The following is a 12,925-nucleotide window of genomic DNA, read 5'->3' on the forward strand; positions in this document are numbered from 1 at the left end:
AGTTATTCCATAGAAATTTAATTTTGATAGTAAGATATCATGATTAACACAATCGAAAGCTTTTGCTAGATCACAGAAAATCCCTCCCACAATTAATCTGTCATTGAGAGCACTTAAAATATCGTTAGTTAGTTCATAGGTTGCTTTTTCTGTTGTTAGGTCTTTCCTAAATCCAAATTGCTCTTTGACTAATATGTTGTTAGAATTTAAGTGTTCAAGTAGTCTATTATACATAACTTTTTCAAAGACTTTTGAGAATGAAGTCAATATGGCACGGTAGATGAGAACATGCTCAGCTCAAACTTTCCTTCAGTGTTTGGTTACTGTAATTCAGCACTTGGCTGGGCAAAGGTGCAGTGTGATGACATGGGACACAGCTTGTCTTTTCTACTTACCATCAGTGGAAGGTGTGTTCTGTAGCCACACTGACATGAAATTTGATCAGATCTATGTTTGATTTTACTGCGTTCTAGTGCAGTTTATTACTTGCAATTGTCCATATACACTTTATTACAATTCCCTTTTCACAGTTTTACAGCATACTGTTTAAATCATTGCCACATGTATGATCTATGTATATAGCCACATATTAGTGATTACAGACAGGGTTTGGATTAGTAACTGGATTAATTTGACACTGAATCATCTTTACAAATAATTACACAGTTTACAAGTATTCACAGTCATTTTACAATCTGTTGTATCACTCTTGCTTGGTACTTTGCTGAAATTACAGCTTCCCCCTAATGCAGCACATTGTCATCACCTTTTGTGCTGGCTCTGGCAAGCTGCTTTATATTGGCTAATTGTGAACCAATTAGGAAATGCTCTTTCTGACTTGTGTCCATATTCATTGCCATGGAAACATGTTTAACAAGCTGTTGTGCAGCAGTAGATGCCTCTGCAACACTTCTGTGATTCTGAGATTGTGCATTTTTGGCACTAGTATCAGGTTTCAGTATTTTGGAAGTATCAGGGGCATTCTGATTTTGTTGCATTTACTGTGTTAGCAGGAGTAAAGGGTTGAGATATTAGTGTTATATCATGAAAAGTGCAACATCTCTGTTTACTTTATTTATAAATCCCAAGATGAATACAGATGTTGCACTTTTCATATTCTCATAAACCTAATACTTAACATTATTTATAAATGCCAGTGTTGTTTTAAAATATTATTTGTGCAGTTGACAGATCATCATGGGAACAACTGATTGCTTTGTATCCATATCTGGTGGACTGCACAGCAACAGCATCCACACAAGTTTCACATTCACTGAGAGAGGCTCTGCTGCAGTATTGTGACCTTCTTCAGCCTCCTGTAGTACACACATACCCCAATGGGGTGTGACACTCAGCCATACAGCAGAAATGAACAACATAATATGAAGTGAACTGATTTACAGAAGCACAGAAGAGCATTGTAGTTTTCACACAAGGTGTGTGTGTGTGAGGCTGTGATTGCAAATGTGTCCGGTCAAAACATGTTGATTTGTATTTCAACTATTGCAAATAAACTTGCAGAATCCTACTACTGACAAAAATATTCTGTTTTAATAGAATCTGATTGAAGAGCTGCATTTTGATTGCTTCCATGTCTGGTGTTCTTTAATGTTATTGCCAATTAGTACATTCATATTGTATTTCAAGTATAAAGAAAGCAAGGATCAAATATAAATCTATTGAAGACCTGCGTTGAAGAACAGTCACATAATTTTTCTTATTTGTACTGAGGAATTTTAGCTCTCTATCTTTGATTGCTGAGTTGTGTCACTTCATGTGATGTTGATCCATGTTTAAAAATATAACTTGTGAGTTTGATCTGTTGTGTATGAAATTGGTACTTGGGAGACTTTAAGAGGTGTAGCAGCATGTGGTCTTCAAAGACAATCCTGAGAGATGCTCTCAGAACTGTTACTTCAAATGACAGTAGAACTGGATACAGCAGGATCCTCCAAAATGGTTTCATAGCATTACAACCCTGAAGACCTTAATCTTCATATTTACTGTTGTTAGTACCTTGAACCCAACTATCATTTTATTTTTTAAATTTACAATCTCAAAAGAAATTAAAGAGAGGGGTACATACAGTGAAACCGCTGTACAGGTAACATAATGTAATAGCATTTTCAGTGAAGGCATCCTGTTGTGTATTATATATTTCCTTATTGAAAGCTGTCACAACACAACAATTAATAATGTATTGTCACGTGTTGGGTATGTCATGTGACACATACTTCATGTAGCCTTCGGATTCAGTGGTTATTTATTCTCCTTCTCTTTTACACTTATACACCCTTTACACTGTCACAGTCAATCCTTCTGCTGTGGTCACTTCTTGACTTCACTCAGCAAATGCTAGACTTCAACTGCATTCTCCGCCGGCTATCTTCCAACTCTTATATAGGTGTTATGCGGACCGGATAGTAGACACCATTCCTCACGGTTCTGTTCCTGCTGTTTTGACAGTCTGTTGTTCCGCAACAAATCTTCTGTAGTTCATCTCCAGAGAAATGCATTCATTGTTTCGGCATTCTCTACCCAACGGCCCACTGTTGTTGTGTTACCAGGGAAGTATCTTCTCCAAGCATGTTACATTGCTCCCTTTTAAAGGTTGTTCATCTCCGAACAGCTGAATGGTGCCTCCCTTCCTTCAGGTGTTTATCTTTTGCTTGGTACCTCCGACCTCCTATTTTTAAGGGTGCTCGTCTCGAGCAACTCCATGGTAGGGCGCGAGCTGGTCCAGGTGTACTACCAACATCTTTGACCTAGGGTTCTTCTGGATTCTGTATACCACGTCATTTATTCGGTTGATTACCTTGTAAGGGCCTTCCCACGAGGATTGTAGTTTCGGTGATTTCCCTTTTCTGCAGGCTGGGTGGTACAGCGACACACTGTCATGCTTGTAGAACCCTGTGGAGTTGGCTAGTTTATCGTATAGAGTTTTCATCTGGTCACTGGCGAGCTTTAGGTGTTGCCGGGCATAATTGTGGATGTCGTATAGGTGACCCACTAAGTCTACCGCATAGTCGGTTGTGGGTAGTTCCTTGTCTGGGGTTGCTCCAAACAGCAGATCGCAGGGCAGTCGGAGTTCTCGTTCGAACACTAGGTTAGCTGGGGTCAAGCCCGTAGTGTCGTGAGTGGATGCCCTGTAAGCTAGGAGAAAGAGGGTAACTTCTCATCCCAGTCTCTCTGGCGGGATGCGACGACCTTTCGTAAATGCTCCTCGATGGTCTTAATGTAGCATTCCACCATGCCGTCCGACTGCGGGTGAATGGGCGTGGTGTGCATCTTGCTCACTCCCAGGCATTGTAGTAGATGAGACTCGAAGTTGTGGCCTTGGTCACTATGCAATTCTCGAGGTATGCCAAAGTGGCAGAAGAAATTGGTGACCAGAGCTTCCGCTATTGTCGATGCATCCTGGTTGGGGATGGCGTAGGCTTCCAGCCATTTTGTGAAATAGTCCATTACGATCAGGAGATATCCGTTTCCTTGTTCGCTCTGCAGGAATGGTCCAGCTACATCAATTACTATCCTTTTAAATGGGGCCCCGGCATTGTACTGTTGCATTTGGCCCCTATTCCTAGTCTGTGGGCCAAAACTGGCTGCGCAGGTGTTGCACTGTTGGCACCATTTTTTGATGTCACTCCTTGCTAGGAGCCAGTAGTACCGCTGCCAAACCTTATTTAGGGTTTTATTGACCCCCAAGTGACCTCCTGATGGTCCACTGTGTAGATCGATCAGCACGTCCTTCACCCTACTCTGAGGAATCTTGGGTTCTTGATATCGTCTGTTGGCAGATTTCCAGTTGTGCTCTAGTATGCCATTTCACACAGCAAGCGATTTCCACTGAGCCCAGTAGCTTTTGTATGTGGGACTCTGATCCATGATATCGTTCCACTCCAGTCGTTGCCCGGTTTCTACTTCCTGTAGAATAGGCCCTATGTCTGAGTTGTTTAGCTGTTCCTCTCTTAGGGTAACTAGGTCCGAGGGTTTATAAAAGGACACAGTCAGAAGATGAAACCAAGAGTAAGAGTAAGAGTAATCGAGTATAGAACAGTAGTTGGAAGTGAAGAGTCAAGTTTCAGGATGCCAACCTGCCAGGATATGAGCTTGGGAGCAGAGGAATTGAATTGAGTCAAATCTTTGGAATTGGCAGCTGCTGAATAATGACAAAAAATGAATTAGACTGTGCAAAGAAGACTTCATATGTAATTTGAAGTTACAGTGAGATTATAAATCCATTGCCAGGGTATGACTAGTGAAGACTGAGAACCGTAGTTTGCGTGTAATAGGGAACTGGAAAGTGTGTAGAATAGCGATAGCAATGTATTGCCTGTAGTTCCGAGTTGTGTGAATCTATAAGGTGCAATAAATCTAATCCAAAATCTATCTCTTAAGTCACCCCTACATATGACCATGAATCCGATTGATTTTCACTGAGCGTGATAGCATTTAAACCGCACTACACTTTACAAGCTCATTGGTGCATGGTATTAGTGCCCTTCATATCAGTTATGAATAAACATCATAAATTCATTACAGAATTATTCATATTTTACCTCCATACATGTGTATGACTTACAGACCCCTTTACTGGTACTTTGGCTTTTATTGTCTTAATGCATAGTACATTAGTTTTATAATAAGGTATCTTCATTTTTTTTATTTTAAAAATTCTTGTCATTCTCTCAAGTCATTATTGTCATAAGAAAAATTATTTTAATGTATACCTAAATAAGTCAACTACATTTACTTTTAAAATTTTCATATTTACAGGAAAATCCTGATTTTTATTAAGATTATTTTAGTCATGTCATAAAAGGAAGCATGTTCTGCTTCCACTATGTATTATACTAGCTTCGATTTTAGCAGCCCTATGTTAATCTGTGTCTTATCTTGGTATCAGAAATGTATATTTAGTTCTGCAAACTTGTAGGTTCCAGTAACACAAGTTCACTACTTTTGTAACTAAAAATGGAAATTTTTAGAACAAATATGGTTCATATTAATGTGGCTGTGTGAAGTTTACTGGGGACAAAAGTCAGTGGTTATTTCTGTTCCTTTTTCTTATAATATAAAATGGGTTTACATCAGAAAAATGTTCATAATATGGAACTTCTTATCGTAGATGGAAGTTGGAATTCTGTGCAATTTGCTATGTATAGTTTTGTAATCTGTGTATATGATAACAGTATAGCCAAGTAAGAAGCACGAACAAAAGCTCAGAGTTGTCTAAATTTGTTTGTATACTGTCAGAATGGTCATTAAGTCACATTAATAATATTGTGACATGTTGCGCAATGGAGGATAACCCCTCACCCCGCCAGTGGTGACATAACACTTTCGGAGCGTTGCCGTTGCTACAGTAATAAGCCAGTCAACACCCCGCCTCTCCCCGCGGTGACGTAACACGGGATGCTGCCGTTGCTACACAGCAGGAAACAACTCCTGACAGCGTTGCTAGCAACACGGCGCCAGACAACAGTGGTGCCTATTACGTGGCTGTTTTCTGTGTTGTCCGGAACGAGGCTAAATAAGGAGCAGCGAAGACTATTCACAGTTAGTTCTCAAGTTATGAGTTAGCCAGGGAGTCAACCTTTCAGTTGTAGTCTAGCATTTGCAGTCTAGTATTTGTGATACTGCCGATGGCAGTAATTGTCAGATTGTAATTTGTGTGATTGTAAGAGCGAATGTAAAATAAAATTCGCTATATCCAGTGAGGTGTGAAGTTATTTGTCGCGTTATACACCCAACACGTGACATTTTGGTGTCAGAAGTGGGAGAGGCGGGGGAGGCTTATTACCGTAGCAACGGCAACGCTCCGAAAATGTTACGTCACTGCTGGCAGGGTGACGGGTTGTCCTCCATTGCGCAACATGTCACAATATGAAGTTTCTGAAATGTTTAGTTTTTGAAGGGCTTTAAAAACCTCCATGCCATGTATTTCAATATTTTTATCCCTTAAATATTTCTGTATGATCATCAAGCAAGATTAATATTTCTATATGATCCTCAAGCAAGATAGTTTCTGGAAACATCTTAATTACTGATAATGTTTATCATATATAAAACAGTACACATTCATATTTTGTTTTCCCACTTCAAAAATCATTCTTATTAAGAGTAAATTGTAAGATTGTGGTGTGAGGATGTCATTTTGAGAGTATGTCTTGAGTTTCCTAAGTATATGACTTTTCAGTATTGTATTAGTTATGTATAAAGGGGTCTCATGTTGCATTAATGCATGTGTGTGTTTAAATTGCTCAACAGTTTAGATGGTAGGTCCTCTGAGAGCAGGTTGGTCTTGGGTATTCTGGAGTTATTATATGACACTGTTGTGTATGGCATGCTTTGTTGTGGTTTGTCAAAACAATCTACAAGGTTCTTTTGTATTACAGATAGCTTTTTTCAGATAATTATATGACTTTTAGGTTGTAAGTTTCATGACATGATCAGTGTGTGCAAATTAAATTTACTGCTTCACTATATATATGGAATCATTTCAGTTGTTGGCACCAAACTTTAAACATTGCTAATTTACATTGACTTGAATATTTTTTGTTTTCAATTTATACTGTATTTGTTATTCACTTCTCATTTTCCAGTAGCTTCAAAAGTGTATATATATACCTCAAAATACCGATTCTATAATGTAAGTTAGTTAGTTTTTTGGAAATGTAATTAACTATTGTTTATTCGAGATAGAACCCATAGTAAGGTAAATATTCATAGATTTCATGAAGTCCTAAGAAGGAAGTGCCAGAGGATGGTGATGGTAGAACAGGAAATGATTTTTATTCCATGTGTATACTTTTCAGCTAGAAGACTGTTGTAATAAAACATCTGGCCAGTAACATAAATGTATATAACATTATGCAATATAATTTTATAAATGGCATCAAATTATAACATAATGTGAAAATGCATATAATATATTAACTGTAATGACTGCTTAATATTTATGTTATGCTTTTAATTATGTGTGACACATTTCAACCTCATAAGGGTATGAGGCATCAGTTTTTATGTACATATATATGAATGCAAATGTCTTGTTTGCCTGCCATGTACATTTATTGTAATAATTAGATATTGATAATGATTTGGAGAGGTTGCAATTTCTGACGCACATTTTAAAAGAATTATTTGAGGTTAATAAAAGGTGGTGGTAAGAAGCTATGTATATTTTGTTGTTGTTCTATCTGTACTGGTATAAATTTATAAAATGAATCTTGTATGTTCTTCCATCTGCAGACTTGTTGGAACATGATTGTCAACTGTTCTTTCTTTACCAAGTCACTCTTCTTAATTTGTACAATAGCTGCTTTAAACTTAATTTATACAATTTCACTTCTATGAAGTGTCAGTTTTGTTTAATGTAATATCACATGTAATATTGATATTATAATGGCATTCATTACACTTTAAGATATGAAAAATTTCCTAGATATAATTAGTTAATGAATGAAAATTTATGTTCAAGATATGGGAATTTTTAAGTGAATGTATTTCTTCAGTGAGGTATTATGTAGTCGTGTTTTGTAACTGTTATAAATTAAAGGAAAGTAACAGAAATGTTCATTACTGAATACTATATATACGAAGGGCGTTCTGTATATAACGCCTCCTATTTTTTTGTGTTAATATGTAACATCTGAGCTGGATGTTGGTGGTGTTGTAGTAAAGGTTGAACCTTACCGCCAATGTACTTTTAGTTTGTTTGTCGTGCGACAGCAGAGCAGTCTGCCAAAATTGCGTCTGATATAGAAGTGTGTACGAAACAGAGATGTGTTATTGAATTTCTCCCTGCCGAACAAATTGCACCCATTGACATCCATTGACAGTGGGTAGTGCAACAGTGGCGAAATTGAAGTGCATGACAAGCCATGCCCTGGGTGTCCCTGCTCAACTGACACTCCTCACAATGAACAGCACCTGGATCAGCTCATCTGTACAGATCGGCTGTTAACGGCAAGGGAATTGTGTGCATGGCTTAATAACGGCTGTAATGCATTGGAAACTATATTGGGGAAGCTGGATTATCACAAAGTTTGTTCGAGGTGGGTCCCGCGGATGCTTACACAGGACCACAAAACTCATCGAATGGAAGTCTGTCAGGACCTGTTGCACCAGTTTGAGGCTGAAGGTGACAAGTTTCTGGACATCATTGTCACCGGAGATGAGACATGGTGTCACCACTATGAGCCGGAATCCAAAAGACAGTCCATGGAGTGGTGACATCTGGATTCCCCAAGAAAAAAGAAGTTCAAGACACAGCCATCGGCAGGGAAAGTGATGTGCACCATCTTTTGGTATAGGCAGGGTGTGATTTTGTTGGATTTCCTTGGGCCTGGTGAGACTGTAAATTCTGAACACTACAAGATGACGCTGACTAAGCTGAATCCCCGCATTTCCCGAGTCAGGCCAAAGAAGCAGACAACCTTTTGCTTGCAACACGATAACGCTATACCCCATACCAGTTCAGTGACCACCGCGTACATTGCAAAGTTTGGCTGGACTGTCCTACCACATCCACTTTATAGCCCCGATTTAGCACCTTCAGACTTCCATCTCTTTGGGCCTATGAAAGATGGACTACGTGGGCAACATTTTCCAGACAATGATGCTGTCATTGTAGCTGTAAGAAAGTGGCTAGCCTCTGCTGGCGCAGACTTTTACTGGCACAGCATACAGGCTCTTGTTCATCGCTGGCAAATGTGCATAACGAATGGTGGTGATTATGTGGAAAAATAACTGTATGTAGCTGAAATCTTGCTCTGTTTAACTGCGTTATTACTTTCTGTATCTGTTGTAGTTTTCATTAAAAAATATGAGGCATTATATACGGAATGCTCCTCGTATATTCCTTTAGGGTTGGGGGAGGTAGAGTGGTATAACCTGAAATCCTTGTTTCATCAGCTCTACAACGGTCAGGGAAAGAAGCCTTATATGTGACTACTCTCCTCAATTTCTCCTAGCTGTTATGCTTCCCCCTGCAGCATACTTCTTTACATTCCCCTCCACATATGTAAAAATACTACTGAGTGGAACGTTGGTATTGATAATCACATGATAACCTCTACTGATAAGTGCTTTGGGGTGGATGACATAGGACAGAGAGGGCTGGAGGGGAATACAACAAGCAGAAAGAGGAAAGCATTGAGTGGTTTCATCTTCGCCATCCTTAGGACTTTTATGAGCAGTCTCAGTGCAGTAATATTAGCAATAATGTACAAAAGTGAAAATTGTCTATAAACAATGCTGAATGTATTGTACGGCAGTTGGTGCTCTATGCAGATATATAAATTATGTAGAAAAATGACTCTCAGTACCAAAAGAATGCTGTTTATAGCATATTGCCAGGCACTTAAGGTAATGATGTCTTTTTGATTAGGATGTTATTTGCTTGTAAAGTGAAGTTAATTTCAATTTATTGTAAAAATTTTTATTGGAGTACAGTAATTGGAATATGATAATTTATGTTCAAGTGTAATAAAGTCAGGATGAATTATCTGTTGTCTAAAACCTACAGACTTTGATGACTGGGATACAAACACTTTGTGTGTGATTATATTCCATACTGTTAAAATATTGTGAGAAATAAGTAACAAAATGCTGATGTTGTACAGTCCATTACAAGTGACTCTTATTTTAGGTGCTTTTGTTATCAGTCATTTTATTTCAGTGTTATGAGAAGCTTCATCTACCTATCTGCAGCCAAGCTAGAAACTTCTACACCTACCCAATGAATTACACGTGCAGCTACTCTTGTCAGCCCCTACCACTTTGGCTCTCATGTACATTTCTACTACTGCTCCTTCATTGTGCTCCATTTGGTAGGTTGATGAATGATGAAATGGAAGTGATTTGGAAGGAACTGGTTCTGGCCTAATTGAGGTACTATCCCAGTATTTGTCCATCTGGAGGGACTGAGCAAAACTGTGAGAAACATCAGTCAGCATAGCTGCTGTCCCAATCAAGCATGGAATTGAGCACCTCCAGAGTACAAGATTAAGCCCTATTGTGACAGGGAAAAAAATAAATAAATAAAAGTTTAGAGCATTACAACTGGGGGCTCTTTCTTTGTGGGTAAAGCAGCCAGGGAGTGCTCAGGTCAAGAATGATGCAAGCTATACCTCCACTCCTGTATCTTCTTGGCAAAGTTCTTCATTAATTAAGCAGGGGGACAAAATTAGCTTTATGCTACAAGTTGGAAGATCGTGGGTTTGATTCCCAATGTCATTGGATTTTGCAGTTGACCTAACCCTTCCAGCAACACTACGGCCCTCAAGTTGACTCAGTCTGTAACAGAAATGAGTGGAAATGAGTACAAGGAATCTTCCTGGGGGTAAAGGGCAGCTGGCGCATAAGGCTGATAACCTCACCACTCTCTGTAAGCTGATTGTGTAGAAAGTGTGGGAGCCTCAACGTCTCACAACCCTATGGGTCTCCACAGCCACTTACAGGGATAACTTTAATTTTTTACTTTTACCTACAATACCAAGTCTGATCGAAATCCATCCAGTAGTTGGGTGCAGTGAATGGCACATGAACTGGCAAGCACAGTTTAATCATAGGTGGTTATCTAGTTGCAATCTATATTCCCTACAGAACCGAAAAAATACATTGTAAGATGAGGTACCGGCTATACAATTAATGTCAAATCTATACTACATGTATACCATGGGCCTCCAAGCAGTTTTTTGCATGTATAAAAGTCTAGAATATACCATTATGTCTGCGGGAATATAACAAAATTGCAACAAGTGACTTGATGATATGGAATATCACATGAAGAGTTTTTGACCTTATTTTATGCCATAACTTTCGTTTTTATAATAAGTTTATAGTTCATTGTATTTATATACAATGTATTTTATAATGCAGTAATTATCAACATATCCAGCTTCACTATCGCAATTGCAGTTCAGTAGTGTGTGAATATGGTAATCATGTGTTTGCCTGATGATGGCTTTAATAGCCGAAACATGTAGCTAAGCTAATTTTCGCCTTCACCATTGTATTGTTGTGTTGCAACGGACTCTAATAAAGAATTGTACTGTAATTATACTTGGAGAAGCATACAAATTATGTGGAGAGGGCCATTCAAATAGGTGTAGTTATGTAGGATCAGACTGGATCAGCTGTGGTAGAAGGAAGCAGTGTAAGTGAATACATCTGAATGCAGGCTTTGAGATTCTGATTCCAGCAGTAGAGAGGGTTATCCACATTGCACTTCCATTCCTAGGCTGACGCTGAGAAAATGGAAGATGGAAGTGAAGATAAAACTGCAATGGGTCTTGTAAAATAAGCTGTACTGAGTTAATTCTTGCACAAAACAGGATCAGATCCTCACATCAATTAATGTTGTGAATCGAAGGTTATTTTGTTTCAGTAGACTCAACATATGGACATTCTCTGTTTGTAGTGCCAGCATGCATGGAATACGTCCAATTCAGTGGGACTGTAGGAGGAATATAAGGGTGGTCCAGTTCTACATCAAAAATTGAGAAGCTCAGGTAAAAATCTGTTATTGACTGTATTGTTTAGAAAGCTGTATTTTGATTCTCCCAAACTGAAAACTCTGTGGACTCATTATAATTAACCTAGTAATTTACACATGCAAGCAGATATTCATTACTTGTGATTCTCTAAACATCGGTGGCAATGCTCAATTTTTGACACCAGTCCTGTGCTGGGCATTGTCCAATATGTGAGGTGTATTTGCCATACAGAGCATTTCAAGACTTGGTGCCTCTCGCGTCTTCAGGTAATTGGTTGTCAACCAACACACTTTAATTGCCAGTTACAAAGAAGCTGGGAGTGAAACTGATTAGGATGCAATTTTTATGGTTCTTCTGATAGCTGGATAAGGGTTAATATATAAGGTTACTAATGCTAATTTCAATTTTTTACAGGCATAAATTTCATGAGCATTTGGTGCCAGTTGTCTGTGAATATCAGAAACCTCTTCAGGACATACATTCCGTTGCATCTGCACTCAAGATGTACTTCCTTGAACTTCCAAACCCTCTGTGCACATACCAGCTCTACCGTGCCTTTGTTGATGCCTTTCAGCACAGTCCTGAAGTGGGTTGCAGACTTTTCCACATGCAGCATGCTGTGCAGAAACTGCCACTTCCACACTAGAGGTATTTCTGGTGATGCCTGATAATGAATAAAGAAATCTGTGACATGAACAAGTAATTTACATAGCTCATCTCTGTTTATTGTATTGTACCCGTTTCACTTGTTAAAAAAATAATATTTTAGGAAACTGGTTGTCAGCAATTCAGCTGAATGCCATCAGTTCAATTTAACAGTGTTGCAAACCATAATATTTGGTCAGGTCACATTTCCTCTTTGAATTCTTGTCAAGCAACTTCCTTATTTGGCTATGCTATACTTTTCAGATGCTACTTCAGCAAGAGTTACATGAGTTTACAAGACATGGAAATTTAAAGCAGAGGACATGTTTCTAAAATGTTATGGTGTAATGATCAATTTATGAGTTTGTATGGGGTATTTATTGTGATTATTAGAATATACCATACTTTTCAAAGTGTATGCAATAAAATAATTTGTGTGGGGACTGTAGTGCATTGTTTTTGCAGAACCCTTGGGGCCCTACTGCTGTATTTGGCTCATGTAGCTAAACAGTGTCATACAACAGGCATGCCCTCTCATAATCTGGCCTTTGNAATTGTGTGGTCTCCCAATATTCTGCACTGCTGGGAGCTTAAAGTGAACCCAGTGGCAGCACAGCTGGATATTTTACTGAGTCTGCAGTCACAGAGTTTCTTGTCTGCTAAACCAACAACATCTTTTTCAAGCTTCTTCCACCAAAAGGCAACCTGCCTGAATGAATGAATAATTGTATGAGCGGTGGGCCATAATAATCCGGTCCTTGCACCATGACCATCAA

At 38.7% G+C, this 12,925-nt stretch overlaps 1 protein-coding gene and 1 long non-coding RNA gene across 2 annotated transcripts in view; both read left to right on the forward strand.

Moving 5' to 3' along the window:
• LOC111868425 (protein MON2 homolog) overlaps positions 1-4,167 on the forward strand; it is a 91,766-nt gene extending 87,599 nt beyond the window's left edge. The window contains exon 29 of the mRNA XM_023859040.2: positions 1,185-4,167. Within this exon, the coding sequence (XP_023714808.1) occupies positions 1,185-1,348 (164 nt within the window). The 3' untranslated portion in view covers positions 1,349-4,167. The remainder of the gene's footprint in view (positions 1-1,184) is intronic.
• Positions 4,168-8,775: 4,608 nt separating this feature from the next.
• On the forward strand, positions 8,776-12,597 carry LOC111868430. Its single transcript, XR_002843510.2, has 2 exons — positions 8,776-9,836; positions 11,429-12,597. It is a non-coding gene; the product is annotated as an uncharacterized LOC111868430 (long non-coding RNA).
• Positions 12,598-12,925: the final 328 nt, after the last annotated feature.

Source organism: Cryptotermes secundus, unplaced genomic scaffold, assembly GCF_002891405.2.
Source record: "Cryptotermes secundus unplaced genomic scaffold, Csec_1.0 scaffold166, whole genome shotgun sequence".
Lineage (NCBI taxonomy): Eukaryota > Metazoa > Arthropoda > Insecta > Blattodea > Kalotermitidae > Cryptotermes > Cryptotermes secundus.